Source organism: Gopherus evgoodei, chromosome 5 (assembly GCF_007399415.2).
Source record: "Gopherus evgoodei ecotype Sinaloan lineage chromosome 5, rGopEvg1_v1.p, whole genome shotgun sequence".
NCBI lineage: Eukaryota > Metazoa > Chordata > Testudines > Testudinidae > Gopherus > Gopherus evgoodei.
Genome location: NC_044326.1, coordinates 102,140,117 through 102,160,318, shown reverse-complemented (window position 1 = coordinate 102,160,318; position 20,202 = coordinate 102,140,117). Strand labels below are relative to the sequence as shown.

Here is a 20,202-nt window from a genome sequence, read left to right as displayed (position 1 = left end):
GAGTGTGGGCAATGCGCTTGCGCAAGTTTATAGGGAGAGCTGCAGTGGTCCCTTGTCCCAGTCAGGCTAACACGTCCATGCCACTGTGCCAAGGAGGGGTGGGGAGACCATGGCTGCACACAGGCAAGCTGCATAGGCGAGAGATTCTTACTAACATTGTAACCACTGCACTTCACGCCCGTGCAAGGCACCAAACATTTCTGTTGCTTTTCAGCCTCAAATTCCTCCCTCAAGGCATCCCTAATTCTTGAAGCCCTGTGCTGGGCTTCTCTAGTAGCCCTGCTCTCTGGCTGTGCAAATTCAGCCTCCAGGCTCTGCCTGTAGTTGAACCGGTCCTTACTCTTGTCAAGCTTCCCTGTATACAGTTTCATGAGCCAAGGCTTTAACGGGTAAGCGGGGTCTCCAAGGATCACAGTGGGGATTTCGACATCCCCTACTGTGATCTTGTGGTCTGGGGAAAAAATCCGGGCCTGCATCTTCCTGAACAGGCCACTGTTCCGAAAGATGTGTGCATCGTGCACCTTTCCAGGCCAGCCTGTGTTAATGTCAATGAAATGCCCACAGTGATCCACAAGCGCCTGGAGAACCACAGAGAAATACCCCTTCTGATTAATATACTCGGATGCTAGGTGGAGTGGTGCCAGAATCAGAATATGCGTCCCATCTATCGCCCCTCCGGAGTTAGGCAAACGCATTTGTGCAAAGCTATCCACAATGTCCTGCACGTTCCCCAGAGTCACGGTTCTTCTTAACAGGATACGATTAGTGGCCCTGCAAACTTGCATCAACACTATTCCAACGGTCGACTTTTCCACTCCAAATTGGTTTGCGACCGATCGGTAGCTGTCTGGAGTTGCCAGCTTCCAGATTGCAATAGCCACCTGCTTCTCCACCGGCAGGGCAGCTCTCAATCTTGTGTCCTTGCGCTGCAGGGTGGGGGCGAGCTCCTCTCACTGTCCCATGAAAGTGGCTTTTCTCATCCAAAAGTTCTGTAGCCACTGCTCGTCATCCCAGACTTCCATGACAATGTGATCCCACCACTCAGTGCTTGTTTCCTGAGCCCAAAAGCGGTGTTCCACGGTGCTCATAGACTCTAGGACTGGAAGGGACCTCGAGAGGTCATCGAGTCCAGTCCCCTGCCCTCATGGCAGGACCAAATACTGTCTAGACCATCCCTAATAGACATTTATCTAACCTACTCTTAAATATCTCCAGAGATGGAGATTCCACAACTTCCCTAGGCAATCTATTCCAGTGTTTAACTACCCTGACAGTTAGGAACTTTTTCCTAATGTCCAACCTAAATCTCCCTTGCTGCAGTTTAAGCCCATTGCTTCTTGTTCTATCATTGGAGGCTAAGGTGAACAAGTTTTCCTCCTCCTCCTGATGACACCCTTTTAGATACCTGAAAACTGCTATCATGTCCCCTCTCAGTCTTCTCTTTTCCAAACTAAACAACCCAATTCCTTCAGCCTTCCTTCATAGTCATGTTCTCAAGACCTTTAATCATTCTCGTTGCTCTTCTCTGGACCCTCTCCAATTTCTCCACATCTTTCTTGAAATGCGGTGCCCAGAACTGGACACAATACTCCAGTTGAGGCCTAACCAGCGCAGAGTAAAGCGGAAGAATGACTTTTCGTGTCTTGTTTACAACACACCTGTTAATGCATCCCAGAATCACGTTTGCTTTTTTTGTAACAGTATCACACTGTTGACTTATATTAAGCTTGTGGTCCACTATGACCCCTAGATCTTTCTGCCATACTCCTTCCTAGACAGTCTCTTCCCATTCGGAATGTGTGAAACTGATTGTTCCTTCCTAAGTGGAGCACTTTCGCATTTATCTTTTTACTAAACTTCATCCTGTTTACCTCAGACCATTTCTCCAATTTGTCCAGATCATTTTGAATTTTGACCCTGTCCTCCAAAGCAGTTGCAATCCCTCCCAGTTTGGTATCATCCGCAAACTTAATAAGCGTACTTTCTATGCCAACGTCTAAATCGTTTATGAAGATATTGAATAGAGCCGGTCCCAAAACGGACCCCTGCGGAACCCCACTTGTTATACCTTTCCAGCAGGATTGGGAGCCATTAATAACTACTCTCTGAGTACGGTTATCCAGCCAGTTATGCACCCACCTTATAGTAGTTCCATCTAAATAGTACTTTCCTAGTTTATCTATAAGAATATCATGCGAGACCGTATCAAATGCCTTACTAAAGTCTAGGTATATCGCATCCACCGCTTCTCCCTTATCCACAAGGCTCGTTATCCTATCAAAGAATGCTATCAGATTGGTCTGACACGATTTGTTCTTTACAAATCCATGCTGGCTATTCCCTATCACCTTACCACCTTCCAAGTGTTTGCAGATGATTTCTTTAATTACTTGCTCCATTATCTTCCCTGGCACAGAAGTTAAACTAACTGGTCTGTAGTTTCCTGGGTTGTTTTTATTTCCCTTTTTATAGATGGGCACTATATTTGCCCTTTTCCAGTCTCTGGAATCTCCCCCGTCTCCCATGATTTCCCAAAGATAATAGCTAGAGGCTCAGATACCTCCTCTATTAACTCCTTGAGTATTCTAGGATGCATTTCATCAGGCCCTGGTGACTTGCAGGCATCTAACTTTTCTAAGTGGATTTTTTACTTGTTCTTTTTTTATTTTATCTTCTAAACCTACCCTCTTCCCATAAGCATTCACTATATTAGACATTCCTTCAGACTTCTCAGTGAAGACCGAAACAAAGAAGTCATTAAGCATCTCTGCCATTTCCAAGTCTCCCGTTACTGTTTCCCACTCCTCACTGAGCAGTGGGCCTACCCTGTCCTTGGTCTTCCTCTTGCTTCTAATGTATTGATAAAAAGTCTTCTTGTTTCCCTTTATTCCCATAGCTAGTTTGAGCTCATTTTGTGCCTTTGCCTTTCTAATCTTGCCTCTGCATTCCTGTGTTATTTGCCTATATTCGTCCTTTGTAATCTGACCTAGTTTCCATTTTTTTATATGACGCCTTTTTTATTTTGTAGGTCACTCAAGATCTCGTGTTTAAGCCATGGTGGTCTTTTGCCACATTTTCTATCTTTCCTACCCATCGGAATAGCTTGCTTTTGGGCTCTTAATAGTGTCCCTTTGAAAAACTGCCAACTCTCCTCGGTTGTTTTTCCCCTCAGTCTTGATTCCCATGGGACCTTACCTATCAGGTCTCTGAGCTTACCAAAATCCGCCTTCCTGAAATCCATTGTCTCTATTTTGCCGTACTCCCTTCTACCCTTCCTTAGAATTGCAAACTCTGATTTCATGATCACTTTCACCCAAGCTTCCTTCTACTTTCAAATTCTCAACGAGTTCCTCCCTATTTGTTAAAATCAAGTCTAGAACCGTGAATGCCACAAGCAATTTAGTGTCACGCATCAGGCAACTCAATATCATCGTCAGACTCCTCACTGTCACTTTGGAGCTGAAGGAATAGCTAAACTGCCAAACGTGATGTGCTGGCGACAGTCATCAGCAAAGTCCTCAGCAGCTCGGGCTCCATTTCTCACACAAATCGTGCTGCACAGAAACCGTTGGGAGACTCACAATGGCACCAAATGTGGACAGAAAAACAGCGACCGCTGGGATGTGAAGTGATGCACCACGGGGCGTTGCGACAGGAAGCGGAATGACCTGCACCCTTCCGTACCCTTCCCACAACTCACAGCGCCAAAATGGGATGAGGTGCTCTGTGGAAAAGCTGCCCACAATGCACCACTCCCAACAGTGCTGCAAATGTGGCCACACTGCAGCGCTGGTAGCTGTCAGTGTGGTCACACTGCAGCACTTTCCCTACACAGCTGTACGAAGACAGTTGTAACACCCAGCGCTGTACAGCTGTAAGTGTAGCCATGGCCTCATTCTCAGAACCATTCCTTTTGCAATGCACTTATGTGGATCCCTGGAGCCTGTGTTGGGTGTCCATGGTGTTTTCTTTTGTCATTGATTAGGTGGGCATGTGTTTAATTTTGCCACTGACTTTCTGAATGCCCTCAAGAAATAGAGACCCCAGTGTGTTGTCCTTAGTTTTGCTTGGGTATCTTCTGTTCCTCCTAGAAGGTGGACTTATGACACATAGCTTTGGTGTGGATAGTAAAGCTGTGTTTGTAGCCCCTTTATTTCTTTAATCTTTTTTCAACCATTTGCAATGGAATTAACCATTTGGCATTCTTTTCCTATTTTTTCTTTTCTCCTATTTTACTTTGCATTTGTGTGTGGGTTTTGTAGTTGGTGTTGAAGTGACTTCAGGATTAACTTTTTTTTTTTTTTTGGACTTAAGCTTATTGGATGTTGGCAATAAGGTGAACAAACTGTTTTGTCAAGTAACAATGTTATTAACCTGTGGTGTGCAACAGGTTCAATTGAAGAAAATGCAAAGAGTTGTCCTCGGAAAGATAATCCTTCCCATTTAATTCAAATAGATCTAAGCTATTCTTGCAGCAAGGGTGATCAGAAATTTCATTATGTGACTTTTTTTGGTTCTTTTGCAAGAAACTAATTGCAAATTTCACACTTGGATACTTCATTGGCAACATTCTTGCCTTGCCAAAATAGGACATCCTTGGCCCTATCAATGCCCAAATAGATTACATGTAGCATGTCCAATATCATACTGCATAATTGTTGCAGAAATTGCATCTTGATAGTTCCAGTAAGATGTTACCCTTGGAGAAGTGTGTGCTTTTTCTGTTGTCCATTCATCTAGAATTCTCTCTCAAACTCTGGCGAAGTTGGGTCATTTTGTGTTTCTCATCTGAGCCTGTGAAGTTTTCCAAAAAAAAAAGTGATAATATTTACACAACTATTCAAATACCACCTCATCCTGCAGCTCCTTAGTTTTTCTATTTATAGGAGCTCTTGAAAATACTCCATTATAAGATGTATTTTTTTAAACCTAACCAGTATTTCTCTTTTAATGAGTACTCTCACAATTTCATGCTCTATCTGAAGCATAGGTGCAGTGTTTCAAATGATATTTCTATAATATATCTTCTAAATTTGTCACCTATGTATATTGCTACTGATTTCTGCCCATAAACATTCAGGAAATTAAGAACTGAAAACAACAATTGCTTTGGAAGAGTGTACTGCTGGACAGTTCCCAATTAACATAAATTAGGATGATCTGGAATGTTAGGTTCTTCGTTAATCTCAAAGTTTCAGTACAGTTGCTTCTGGATACCTTTGTTTAATTCCCCAAAATGTCTTTTACAAATCTTAAGTGGTTCTGTGTTTACCTTAAGCTGCATTTTGAATTGAACATTTTATTGTGACACTTTAAAGCGAATTTATCTCTATCATTCCCTTGAATTTTGAAGGCTTCCTTGTTTTGTGGTCTTTCCATTGCCTTAACATTTCTTTGACCTGGTTAATCTCCTTGGTCATTTGGAATGTCTTATACGATTAATCTCATTCAGCCCAAACTGGTACTTGTTTCTGCTTAAGGTTTTTATTCCTTAGCACACTGCAGATGATTAGCGTCTTCTATTACATTGTTTGTTTTCATCCAAAATCAACAGATTGTCCCTTTAAAAGGGAGCAGGGCCAGTGGCTTTGTGATTTATCAGTGGCCTCATAATTGGGCTTAAGTGTGCAGCTGGGCCCTAGGGGGAGAGACTGAGACAATGGTAGGGCCAATCGGGGGGGAAAAAGCCGTAAAAGCTGCCTTGGTCTGCCAGCAAAAGGGGCCAGAGAGAGATGAGAACCACCAGAGACCAGGAAACTGAGAGGTCCCAGAGGGAAGCTGTAGGTGGCATTTGGGAGAAGGCTGAAGGCAGGAGAGCAGCATGATGGGTTTGCTGGATTACTTCTTCAAGCCAGAGAACCAAGGCTGGAGAGCTGAAGGCCAGAGAGCAGCAGAGGAAGTTGCCTGCTGACTGTTAAGCTGGAGAGTTGAGGCTAGGGGAGCAGTGGATGTGCTTACCCATTGACATCTTCCACTGGAGAGCTGGAGCCAGAGGGTGGGAAGAGGGCTTGGGGCCAAGGGGAGTGTGGGATGCTTCCCTGGTGAGGGTGAACTCACAGCAGAAAGGCTTTGGGGGCACCTGCTGGGACGAGCTGAGTTCCACTCCAGCTGTGCTGGTAAGACAGGGGAAAACCAACAGAGCCCAGTGATGGTGGAAGATGCTGGAGTGTGATAGATTGTATTTTGGGACTCTTTGGATTAGGCTGTCCTAATAAACCAACCTCAAGAAGTGGCGTTCTTGAGGCAAGAAAACTTGTGCAGAGTAACTGGAGACTCTGAAGGAGGGAAACTGAGTTTCCCTGTTCTGCCACTGGTGGGGGCTCCAGGCAAGTCACCTTATGACAGTAATCAAGTATTATTTCTATTCCATTCAGATCCTCCCAAGGTCTAGGACTAGATACTTTGCTGTTGAGGCAATCCAAAAGGGAAATCACTTAAATATAGATATACCAGAAGGGGAACAGATGGTGTACAATTTTGCACTTTTGGTTATGAATCGGACCTGCCAAACCACTTGACTTGCATTAAGACCTGAAAATACTCATGCATTTTGAAGTCTAGGCAAGCCCTTCTCAGTATCTGCCATGAGGCAGTGCTCTCATTTGATGACATAATTGAGATCTTTTTGATCCAAAGAAATCCATTACTTTGGTCACTGTAATAAAACCATACTGTTATCCCTGTCAGTATGAGTCTATATCGAGTGATATTACTGAAAGTATAACACCCAATTTTAGCTTTTGGGACAATTCAGCTTTTACTTTATTTCTCAGTGCTAATGAGACACTAGATTTGTAAACAGATTTTGGAGCACACTGGAATCTATAAGAATTATTGCAATTACAATTACTGTACAACTATTACATATGTCATTCCAGTCTATCCACCACTTCATCAAATTCTTTTAAGAGTATCTTTTGCATTATGTAGAATAGACAGTTATTCACTCATTTGACCATCAGCATATATAGATTTCTCTTCAACCCAAGTACATACTGAACTTTTTTTCCCAGTATTTCATGCTATTTTGGTATCTGTCCTTACACAGACCTGCCAGTGTCCTTTCACCCACTCTACAAAACAAGCGTTGTTTTTTATTTTAATATCTGGTGGTATGTAATCATTTTACATGTCTCCTGTGTTTACATTGATAAGCTCCAGTATCTGTTTTGATGCTCACTTGGGGTTATTTTATTTCCAGGTATCACATATCAGTTAGTTAGAGAACCTCTTTGTAAAATTTAAGAGACTCATCCAAAAACTCAGTTTCTGAGTTATCTTCATCCAGAGCTTTTACTTGCTCTGGGTAGATGTTCATAAATGTATCTTGTCTTCGTATTTCTTTTGTCATTTATGCTGAGTAACTTCTTTTGCAAAATGGCTTATTGTGCGTCTGACACTGCACCTCTTGGGCTAAACTCGTGAATTGTGCAGTGATGGATTGTATTTCTTTATAGCTTGGCATGAAGTTTTAAATAGATGTACTTCTGTTTTCTGTAATTTTTAACAGATTAATTTGGAAAACACCATTTTCAATAGCTCTCTCCCTTTCTGCAGGGATCAGTTATTAGAAGAGCTGGTTCAAAAAATGTTAATGGAATGTTTTTCCATCAGAAAATGCTGTTTTGACAAAATCAAGTTAATCAAACATTGATGAGAAATTATCAAAATGATGCATTCACTAAGGTTGAAATACTTCATTTCAACTTTGATATTGTAGTAATAAATAATAGCCTAAACATTCAACTTTATAAACAAAACAAAACCAAAATTTGTAATATTTTCTTTCACAGGCATTTGAGATTTTTACTTTTCTTCCTGACTTGATGCAAGATGAAACTTCAAAATCTGAGCATTTACAATGGGATAAGAATTCCATTTTTTGACCAGCTTTTATCAGTTTTACTTCAAATAATTTGTCTAATTAGGCCATCTGTTAACTGGGCATAATCATGTGACTTAGCTTTGTCATGTAGGTCTAAAACATAATGGTCAATGGTCTCACCTGGCTGTTGTCTGTAAAGAAATGTTCCTTTATAACCAAGTGACATTCTTGTGTTGATCAGAATATCCTTCAAAATTTCTGAACGACTGGCTTGTGGTTTGTACCTCCTTTCAGTATATTCTAGTGAAAATGTTAAAATCTCCAGTGTCTCTGAGCTTGCTTCCTGTAGCAATGTGCAGGACTTTCAACCTCTCAGGTTTCTTTTCCCGTTGTGCTTGCCTTCAGGAAACTTGGAAGTGCTGCAGTTGTTGTCTCCATTTCTCTGACAGATTCTTTTCCATTTCCCAAGACTTATTTACTTAGAAAAAACAACTTATTGTTTGATAAACACCTTGTAATAGGGATGTAACCCAAAGAGTGCTGGTAAGAAATTAATATTTTATTTCCTGGCCCCAGTCACATAATGGTGTTTGACTTTTGTAACCATGACCTGTTATCACATGACTGTGTCAGTATTCGCTGACTCCAATAGCTACTGTCACAGGTTATCTTTCCAGTTTTAACCAGTTTATAGTCTAATAGCACATTGAACTTTAGTTTTTAATGCAACTTTTAACTCTTAATATGAATGGTCTAGGATTTCAAATTAGTTCAGTCTGAATTTATCTTCAAGGTGGGTGCAGTTTTCTCTTAGTGAATCAGTGGTGGCAAGCTCTGCAGTCTACAGTGGAAGAATTTTGACAGGATGTTACTCTTACCTTCAGTCAGTTCTGTAATCAGAGAATCATGACTATTTCTGTAGAAGCTATGGTTTGGCTACTGTGTGTGTGTGGAGTGCTGCAAAACAGACTGTTGAACCAGTTTAACTACAGCCAACGCTGTTAATGTTGCCACTTTCCATGTTTTGTTTTTATTTAGTGGTTCAGACTTCTTCTGGCTTGAGAACTAAATTTGGTATTAGACGAAACATTTTACTCAAAAATGGCCAGATTCTACAATCCTTATTCAGGCTGAGTGGAACTCACTCACCTGAGTAGTTCTATCAGCTTCAGTGGAATTACTCATGTGAATGAGTGCCACTTAACATTAGGGTTGCAGAATATGGCCCAGAATTATTTCCTCTGTTTATTCTTTAATAGAGGGACTGTATAGTTTAAGTATTAGACTCCATTGTCCACTTCTTTCACCTCTAGATCACCATATTGAATCTAGCCCTGATCAATATAATAAAAAATGCACTGTCATCTAAGGGTTGTACAGTGGCCTGTGAAATGAGTCAGTGGTCAGAATCTCATTCCTATTGGACAGGTGTCCACATCCTACATGTCACTCAGAAGAAAGGATGAAGCATGAATAGATCATATTGAGTGCATCACCGTCTCTTCCCTTGAGATGGTCCCTTCAAGTCAGAGTAGAACTACATTTTCAGGACAGTATACAAAAGATAGCAGCAGTGCAAGCTTTTCTGTGGATAAAGAGAGGATGACTTGAGTTTCCAAAGCTGTCTGTCTGACACCCTTCACAATTAAGAGCTTGTTTATCTGACGATTTAGAGCATGGCAGGCTAGAGTGCTGCAGATCTACACCACAGCTTGATGTGCACTAAGTGACTATATAGATAAACTCTAAATTCTCAATTTTTTTTTCATTCTAAAATTCTTGAAAGTCTTTTCCAGATAATTTTTTTTTGTTGTCTCCCCCCTGCGTTTTACCTGAGAAGTATCAGGAATGGCAAATCCTGGTTTCGTTGGGGAGCTCACTAAAGGTTCCAGATGTGGATTGTTTGCTTTTATCTGCTGTCAGTTGAAGGAATAGGGTTGTTGATTTTTAACAGATACCTCCTAAGCGTTTCTTAGGCCTTATAGTCAAACTGGGTGTTAACAAAAGTTTTAAGCAGTCTGAGTGAAAAGCACTTCCTCTTTCAATTAATCAAGTTTTACCTGCATAATATCTCTCATGTTATAATCTTATTAGTTTGCTAATCATGTATAGTTTTTTACAGGGTAGACAAGACCAGAATTCCTAACATTAAAAACTTAAAATCTGAAAGAGAAAAAATCAGACCACCTTGTTGTATCATAAAGAAGGAAAAGCACAAACCCATTTTTCCTCTTTATTGGTGACCTTTACATTTACAATATGAAAAACACAGGTATTTCCTACAAATTCGAAGGTTTATAATTTGGATGTTGCTAACTCTCATTAATGTTGTTAACTCCTACGCAGGGATGAAACAGGTGAGACTCCAGATTGTTGTTCTAACTACATTATCTTTTCAGTTCCCATCATGATGCATCTTAAGTGACCCCTATTTTAGACAGAATATTAATGCTCGCAGCTGTCATCCTTGACTGTACTCTTACCTCACTTCCAAAGCTTAGTGTTGTCTGGTTATTACTTTGATTGCAGACCACCATAGAATTGCAGTACATGAAATTGATATTTCAAGATAAGTTCTGCAACCAATTCCTTAATATGGTATGAGTGGAAATGGTGCTGCTGGAGGTGTCAGCTTTTTGGATAAGATGCATACCAAGATCCTGACCACCTGTGAACACTTAGCTTATGTCTACACTGCAATTAGACACCCACGTCTGGCTCATGCCAGCTGACTCTGAAATAGGGCTATTTAATTGCAGTGTAGTCATGCAGGCTTGGGCAGGAGCCTGGGCTCTGGGACCCTCCCACCTCACAGGGCCCGAGAGCCCGAATGTCTACACAACTATTAAACCGCCTCTGAGCCCAATCCCTGTGAGCCTGAATCAGCTGGTATAGGGATTTCTTTGTACTTTCTTGCAAAAGCCTTAGCTGAATGTCCAATTGGGCAGTTATATTGAATCTACATAAATTCTGCTTCAAGTCTGAACTGAATTCAGTGCTTTTTATCCTCCTTTCCTTGTGCAATTTTACTGTGTCTTACTAAAGCTATAGAGTTGGCTGCATTTCTGTGGTGGTTGAGACAATTAATGCATATATTTGCGCACAACTGAAGTGCTTTGAGATCTTCTGTGGTGAAAGGTGCTCGGTAAATGTTAGATTGATTTTGTAATCTTTTCTTTTGGAGATAGGACACAAAGCGCGAGACAAGTATTGGTTTTGACTATTTTAAAATTTTTAAATGTTCGTGATTTAGAGGTACATGAGAAGTCAGCACATGGATTCTGTTCAAAGATCTTCACAAATCAAGAGTAGTATATAGAAATGGCTGCAAGTATCTATATTCTGCTGCCAAAACCTGTATTTGGAGGTTTGGTTAGGTCTTTAATACACAGCAGACTCCTTATTCCGCACTGCAGTTTGTTTTTTTTCATAGATTCATAGACTCTAGGACTGGAAGGGACCTCGAGAGGTCATAGAGTCCAGTCCCCTGCCCTCATGGCAGGACCAAATACTGTCTAGTACATCCCTGATAGACATTTATCTAACCTACTCTTAAATATCTCCAGAGATGGAGATTCCACAACCTCCCTAGGCAATTTATTCCAGTGTTTAACCACCCTGACAGTTAGGAACTTTTTCCTAATGTCCAACCTAAACCTCTGTTGCTGCAGTTTAAGCCCATTGCTTCTTGGTCTATCATTAGAAGCTAAGACGAACAAGCTTATGACACCCTTCTCCTTATGACACCCTTTTAGATACCTGAAAACTGCTATCATGTCCCCTCTCAGTCTTCTCTTTTCCAAACTAAACAAACCCAATTTTTTCAGCCTTCCTTCGTAGGTCACGTTCTCAAGATCTTTAATCATTCTTGTTGCTCTTCTCTGGATCCTCTCCAATTTCTCCACATCTTTCTTGAAATGCAGTGCCCAGAATTGGACACAATACTCCAGTTGAGCGCAGAGTAGAGCAGAAGAATGACTTCTCGTGTCTTGCTCACAACACACCTGTTAATGCATCCCAGATTCATGTTTTGCTTTTTTTGCAACAGCATCACACTGTTGACTCATATTTAGCTTGTGGTCCACTATGACCCCTAGATCTTTCTGCCATATTCCTTCCTAGACAGTCTCTTCCCATTCTGTATGTGTGAAACTGATTGATTGTTCCTTCCTAAGTGGAGCACTTTGCATTTGTCTTTATTGAACTTCATCCGGTTTACCTCAGACCATTTCTCCAATTTGTCCAGATCATTTTGAATTTTGACCCTGTCCTCCAAAGCAGTTGCAATCCCTCCCAGTTTGGTATCATCCGCAAACTTAAGCGTACTTTCTATGCCAACATCTAAGTCGTTGATGAAGATATTGAACAGAACCAGTCCCAAAACAGACCCCTGCGGAACCCCACTTGTTATACCTTTCCAGCAGGATTGGGAGCCATTAATAACTACTCTCTGAGTACGGTTATCCAGCCAGTTATGCACCCACCTTATAGTAGCCCCATCTAAATTGTATTTGCCTAGTTTATCGATAAGGATATCGTGCGAGACTGTATCAAATGCCTTACTAAAGTCTAGGTATACCACGTCCACCACTTCTCCCTTATCTACAAGACTCGTTACCCTATCAAAGAAAGCTATCAGATTGGTTTGACACGATTTGTTCTTTACAAATCCATGCTGGCTATTCCCTATCACCTTACCACCTTCCAAGTGTTTGCAGATGATTTCTTTATTTACTTGCTCCATTATCTTCCCTGGCACAGAAGTTAAACTAACTGGTCTGTAGTTTCCTGGGTTGTTTTTATTTCCCTTTTTATAGATGGGCACTATATTTGCCCTTTTCCAGTCTTCTGGAATCTCTCCCGTCTCCCATGACTTTCCAAAGATAATAGCTAGAGGCTTGGATACCTCCTCTATTAACTCCTTGAGTATTCTAGGATGCATTACATCAGGCCCTGGTGACTTGAAGGCATCTACCTTTTCTATGTGATTTTTAACTTGCTCTTTTTTTATTTTATCTTCTAAACCTACGCCCTTCCCATAAGTATTCACTATGTTAGACATTCCTTCAGACTTCTCAGTGAAGACCGAAACAAAAGTCATTAAGCATCTCTGCATTTCCAAGTTTCCTGTTAACTGTTTCTCCCTCCTCACTGAGCAGTGGGCCTACCCTGTCCTTGGTCTTCCTCTTGCTTCTAATGTATTGATAAAAAGTCGTCTTGTTTCCCTTTATTCCCATAGCTAGTTTGAGCTCATTTTGTGCCTTTGCCTTTCTGATCTTGCCTGTGCATTCCTGTGTTATTTGCCTATATTCGTCCTTTGTAATCTGACCTAGTTTCCATTTTTTATATGACTCCTTTTTATTTTGTAGGTCCATGCAAGATCTCATGGTTAAGCCAAGATGTTCTTTTGCCACATTTTCTATCTTTCCTACCCATCGGAATAGCTTGCTTTTGGACTCTTAATAGTGTCCCTTTGAAAAACTGCGAACTCTCCTCAGTTATTTTTCCCCTCAGTCTTGATTCCCATGGGACCTTACCTATCAGGTCTCTGAGCTTACCAAAATCCGCCTTCCTGAAATCCATGGTCTCTATTTTGCTGTACTCCCTTCTACCCTTCCTTGGAATTGCAAACTCTATGATTTCATGATCGCTTTCACCCAAGCTTCCTTCTACTTTCACATTCTCAATGAGTTCCTCCCTATTTGTTAAAATCAAGTCTAGAACAGCTTCCCCCCAGTAGCTTTTTGAACCTTTTGAAATAAAAAGTTGTCTGCAATGCGGTCCAGGAACTTATTGGATAGTCTGTGCCCCGTGGTGTTATTTTTCCCAACATATATATGGATAGTTGAAGTCCCCCATCACCACCAAATCTTGGGCTTTGGATGATTTTGTTAATTGTTTAAAAAAAGCCTGTGCATTTAGTTGCTCGTAGCAATAGAAACCTGACACAAATGTTAAGATTCAAAATTTTCCCATGTATGTTTGTATGCATAGGCTATGAAGCCTAGTTGTTTTCAAGGTTGGGTTTAGTTGTAGTTAAATACTTTAAATTTTCAATTAATAGTCATAAAGCAATACAACAGTTCTGTTGGTAACTAATGTGGCAGATGGGCTCTCTGTTTAGGATGTATTTTGGTTTATTTGTTTTGATTCCCATCCAAGATTTCAGACACATTTTCCTTTTAATGATTAGCTTATGCTGTCATTTGAAGAACTCTTTTCATAGAGTAAATGTATGTGACTGAATGTGATACGGCTTAGATATGAAAAGGAGGTAGCTCTCTTTCTCTAAATCAATGCTCTGTTCTATTTTAGTTCTTTCTTTTTGAGATCTCCTCCTGCCTCCTTTTTAAGGAGACAATCCTGCAATCAAATAAACCCCAGCACAATGGCTCTCTGCCTTTGTACAGGGGACAATGCTAATGGCACCTAAAAGGTTAACTGAGAGGCACAGTGTGGCTGCAATGCAGGTAAATATTGGAGAAATTAGTGTCCCCGAATAAAATATTTGAGTTTTTCCCCCTTCCTTTGTTGAAGTGGAGAAATATAGTGGTGGTTTTCCTCTTTGAGATCCAGAGGGACACTAAATCTACCAGTTCTCTCTTTATTACCAACAGCCATTAAAACCTACCTAGTCCAGCAGTGGCTAATTTAAAGATCCCAGTGAAACAATTCGAAACATGCAGAATCTAAGGGTTGAAGTCTGATGCCTTTACTCATGTACTCAACTAGATCCTTTGACATCAGTGGGATTATTTGTAGAGTAAGGTACTATTCAACACAAGTGATGGTGTCAGACTCGGGTCCTGAGGGAGCAGGGGCTTCTGCTAGGTGTAAAGCTGTGCAGCAGAAGATGTATGGGAGTGGATTGGCTGGTACAGGAGTTCAGTGATTTTCTCTTCTGGAGTTTGAAGAAGATGAGGACAATTAATAATTCCAGATGCTAGATAAATATGGAAGTGGGGAAATATTTGGCATCAGAAGACCACTACAAATCACTCTTTGTACTGCAGGGATGGCGTGCATCTTGGTGTCACAGGAAACCCATGCTTTCCTGGAAACGTGAGTCATGGAATCTTTAGCTGCATTTGTTAAACTCTGTCAAGTGAAAGATAAAAACTTACTGGCTCTAAAGAGAGCTTGTAGTTTTTTTTCAAGGCAATCAAGGATGTAATCTCTCTCTCTCTCTCTCTCTCAACAATAAGCCACTAACTCTTAAGGCTCTTGAAAGAAAAACACATTTCAGGGTGCACTTTGCTTCAATTTGGTGAGCATGATGTACATGTTTAGGAGGGAGTAAAAGACCCACCTATTTCTGTGCTATTTACAGTTAAATTAGTTGATGTGTACATATAGTAGAACCTCAGAGTTACGAACACCAGAGTTATGAACTGACCAGTCAACCACACACCTCATTTGGAACCTGAAGTATGCAATCAGGCAGCAGTGGAGACCCCAAAAAAGCAAATATAGTATAAGTACTGTGTTAAACATTAACTACTAAAAAAAAAAGAATTAAAAAAAATTGACAAGGTAAGGGAACTGTTTCTGTACTGGTTTCATTTAATTTAAGATGGTTAAAAGTAGCATTTTTCTTCTGCATAGTAAAGTTTCAAAGCTGTATTAAGCCAAAGTTCAGCTGTAAACTTCTGAAAGAACAACCATAATGTTTTGTTCAGTTACAAACAAACTCCATTCCCAAGGTGTTCATAACTGAGGTTGTACTGTACATTGTTCTTTCCTTCTTCTCAGTGTCAGCTAGTCTGTCTCTTCTTAGAATATAAGCTCTTTGGAGAGGGTACTATCCTTGGGCGCTTGAAATGTGGCTAGCACACAATGGGTAGTACCATAGATAAATAATATCACCACTTTCAGAAGCTCTATGTGAGGGAGATGGTGGAGACACAATGGGGAAATGGGTTCCTGGGAACAGGCTGGGGAGACAGGGGATTCAATGGGAGTTAATGGGAAGGAAGGACAAAATGGGTGAGTCTGTAGGCTCTCCGAAGCGTATTCATTTAACTGAAACAAGTCAATGTAAAGATATTAATGTGTGTTTATACTTCAGCATCCTAGTATTTCAGTAATGGTTGGCAAATATGAGCTCTGGTATCTGATTCTCAGTTCCTGTGCTTGAGGCAGGAATTGAAGAAATGGGGGAGGAAAGTGGTTAAACCTACAGCTGCCTTATCTTTGGATCTGTGAGCCTTGAAGGGGGAATAATGCATGTAGCTCTATTTCTTTGCTATGGGCCTGATTCCGTAAAGAACTAAAACATGAGTAATGCCATTCCTACTCAGGAAAGCACATAAGAATGCTCATCTTTAAAGTCAATTGGACTAATTATATACTTTAAAATGTAAGCATAGATGTTGCTGAATCAGGACCCATATTCAGATCCAGGAACCCGCTGCAGGTCCAGAAAAGGTGGGTAGCATGCCACAAAGGTGTTACTGCCACCATCACATGTGGCCCTTTGCCCACAGCTGTGTGAATAATTGGGCCTTCTCTTCCAAAACCAACTGTTCTGTTATATGATTTAATATGTTTTGTTGGCCACTGAGAACATTCACACTACTCCTGGGGGAATTCTACACCAAAAAAATAAATTCTGTGCACAATATTTTAAAATTCTGCATATTTTATTTGTCAAAATAACACAATGGTAATTTATTTCAGAATACCTGTTAGCAAGTATGTCTGTTACAGTACAGACAAGAAGAAACATCCCGATTTTTTTTAACATAATTACTTACTAGGCATATTAATACAGAACTCTGAGTAATCATTCATTTAAACTGCAATACAGAAACTTCTTTTCCACACCCCTCAGAAGCAGCCCAAAGGGTTGGGGGAGTCAGGGGTAATGGAGGAGCAGAGGAAGGGGAAGTAATTGCTGGGAAGGAGCCTGGGAGTTAGGAGGAAGGTTGGGTCTGGATGGGAGAAATATGGAACAGGTTTTTTTGGGGGAAGGGATTGTTAGGAGGCTGGGGAGTCTCCTCCATGCAGACTCCATTTCTGACCCTGTTGCTGTGTGTACCTGAACCCCTACTCCCATTCATCCTCTGGCTCTATCACCTCACTAACTCCTGTGCCCCACCCATCTATCCCCCCCTCCAACTAGCTCTTCTAAACCCGTCTTTGTGATCTCTCCCTAGCAGCCCTGTATTCCCTACTTTTTTCCCTTCTTCCCCCTCTGACCCCGCAAGCAAGGCATTGAGGAAGGCAGCCTCTGCCACTTTCCTCTCTGCAAGTAGGTAGTTGCTTTGGCTTGTGAGTCAACTGCCCTCTTCTGGGCCCACATCCACCCCCGGTGGGTGAAAAGTGTAATTACAGCATGATCCCTATCACAGCTTCCCTTCTCCTCTAAGCCCTCGTCCAGACTAACCCGCGGCATCGGCAGGTTAAAATCGATTGCTCGGGGATCGATATATCGCGTCTAGTCTGGACGCGGTGTATCGATCCCCGAGCGCGCTTACATCGATTCCGGAACTCCATCAATCCGAACGGAGTTCTGGAATCGACACGGAGAGCCGCGGACATCGATGCGGCACCGTCCAGACTGGTGAGTACCTCGATTTTAGAAATTCGACTTCAGCTACGTTATTCTCGTAGCTGAAGTTGCGTATCTAAAATCGATTTTAATTCCTAGTCTGGACGTGGCCCTAATTCTGTGCTTGCAAAATAGTGCAGAATTCCCCCAGGAGTAAACAAAGTTCTTGCCCCAGAGATCTTACAATCTAAAAAGTATTTTTGCTTTTTAAAGTCAAAATTGTATTAAATTATTCCTTTTGAAGTGAGATGTATTATTTTGACAACAAAATGATTACCTCTTGCAGAAAAACCTGTAACAAATGTATTGATTGTGTTGTTCTACATCAGTAAAAATGGGTAAAGTGTATGTGTTTGGGAGGGAGGAACAGCAGGGAAGGGGCGTTTGTGTTTGGCATTAGAAAATTACTAGAAATTTAAGGGTTGTATTTTATTTAATTCTAAACAATGTAGGTTGAATTCTAAAGGTGAAAATTGCATCATTTGATGCAAACACTTCTACCATCTGGCTGTCAGGAACAAATAAGGGAGTGGACAGTGGCATGTATTCAAGCTCTTATATGGCATGCATCTGACACCACTGGACTTTAACAAGTTCCCAGTATTTCCTATAACTAATTTCTTTAGAATGAAGTAAAACTGCAGTAATTGGTTTGAAGGTGTATGTGTATTTGAGAATTTCTGCTTATGCATTAAAAACTAAAATAACTTACGTGTGTGTGTGTGTAAATCCTTCAGGAAATAAATCAGGCAGGATTTACTGTCAAGTAGGATTTAGCTTTAGATGAGGAAAATGTACTTTAAAGTTTCTCTCTACCTAGGTGTTATCAGCCTCAATAGCTGATAATCGGTGTCACAATTGGGAAATATTAATTTCCCTTTATAGAGTTAGAGACTAACTGTATTTTCCTGGATTCTGAAATGCACATTGCAAAGCATATTGTGGAACATAATTGAAATGTAGTAAAATTTTAGTTAACATCAATGTTTTTCCTGGCTTAGGTTCCCCTGTAACAATGGATAGAATAAATACAATTTCCACATGGGATACACTCGTTAAATTTAATTTTTTCTTCGTAAAGAAATCTTATTATTATTGTTATCCTGGTAACAGATTAGGCTCACTACTATTAATATTTTTGTTACTGCACAATAGTACCATAGGAATTGGCTTCAAGAAAATTAAAAGAAACCAGACAAACAGAAAAGTTTGGTCCTAGGCTGGACCGCTAATATTCTATTTCTGACAAGTTGATAAAAAGATTTGGCAGGGCAAATGACCCACTTCATACTTTTTCTCCTGTTGTAACTAGGCAAGAGGGATAGCTGAATTGTCTAGCTTGGAAATCAGGAGCTATCAATAATTGCCGCATACAGGATTCTTCAATCATTTTTGATAAATGGTGGAAAGGAACAAAGAAATAGTATGAAGACAGATTACTCTGAGCTTTATCTGGATCAATGGCTGCTACAAAAAAATCATCCAGTGGTTCACACCAACCACATCTCCTTTAGGAGTTTATTGATAATCACTTGCATGTATTTATAAACACAAAAGCATGTTTAATATGAATTCATTGAAATCTATGTTCTTCAGAAAATAATATCTTCTGAAAATGTCCCTAATACTTTGATACAAATAACTTTAATCATCAAGAGCAGCAAAGAATCCTGTGGCACCTTATAGACTAACAGACGTTTTGGAGCATGAGCTTTCGTGGGTGAATACCCACTTCGTCAGATCTGCATCTGACGAAGTGGGTATTCACTCACGAAAGCTCATGCTCCAAAACGTCTCCTGGTCTCTAAGGTGCCACAGGATTCTTTGCTGCTTTTACAGGTCCAGACTAAGCCCACATCCAGACTAACCCGCGGCATCGGCGGGTTAAAATCGATTGCTCGGGGATTGATATATCGCGTCTAGTCTGGACGCGATGTATCGATTCCCCGAGCGCGCTTACATCGATTCCGGAACTCCATCAACCCGAACGGAGTTCCGGAATCGACACGGAGAGCCGCGGACATCGATGCCGCACCGTCCAGATGGGTGAGTACCTCGATTTTAGAAATTCGACTTCAGCTACGTTATTCCCGTAGCTGAAGTTGCGTATCTAAAATCGATTTTAATACCTAGTCTGGACGTGACCTAACACAGCTACCCCTCTGATACTTCAATGAGAGGAGTTAGTTGATGATTAATAGGCACTCCCATGTAATTAAGGGAGGGATTTGTTATGCCAGAGGGGATGAATATGAATAACATTTTTTCTTTCCCTTTCAGAAATGTGTAACTGAAGAATGTTTCTTTTTTGAGCGCTTGGAATCAAACAACTACAACACTTACCGGTCACGGAAATATTCTGATTGGTATGTGGCACTGAAAAGAACTGGACAGTACAAACTTGGACCAAAAACTGGACCAGGGCAGAAAGCTATCCTTTTTCTTCCAATGTCTGCCAAGAGCTGACTTCAGTGGTAGATTCTATAGTCTATGCCACAACACACTAAATTGGTAGTTTCCTCAACTCCTTCCAAAAGTAGTAAAGTGTGAGCAAGTATTTGATAACTGCTTTTGCAGATGTCTGATTACTAAATATGTTTGTATAATATAACCTTGATGTTACTGTATGTTTTGAAACAATTGTGCCAGTGTCCAGAGGAAAAAGCACCAGGAAAATGTATAGAAATTTCAATATCTGTGCTCCATGTATTTTCCTCTAGTTAGAGCTACTATATTAGCCTTATGTTAGCCTTACAGTGTAAAGGAAACTTAAAGATGTGCACACATTTACAAGAATATTTACCTTTTAAAAGAAATAATATAT

At 40.7% G+C, this 20,202-nt stretch overlaps 1 protein-coding gene across 1 annotated transcript in view; it reads left to right on the top strand.

The window, feature by feature from the left end:
* The window catches only part of FGF2 (fibroblast growth factor 2), a gene marked incomplete at its 5' end in the record, with an annotated part of 69,654 nt that extends 49,489 nt beyond the window's left edge, over positions 1 to 20,165 (top strand). The window contains one exon of the mRNA XM_030565076.1: positions 19,659 to 20,165. Coding sequence (XP_030420936.1) covers positions 19,659 to 19,844 — 186 coding nt within the window. The remainder of the gene's footprint in view (positions 1 to 19,658) is intronic.
* Positions 20,166 to 20,202: the final 37 nt, after the last annotated feature.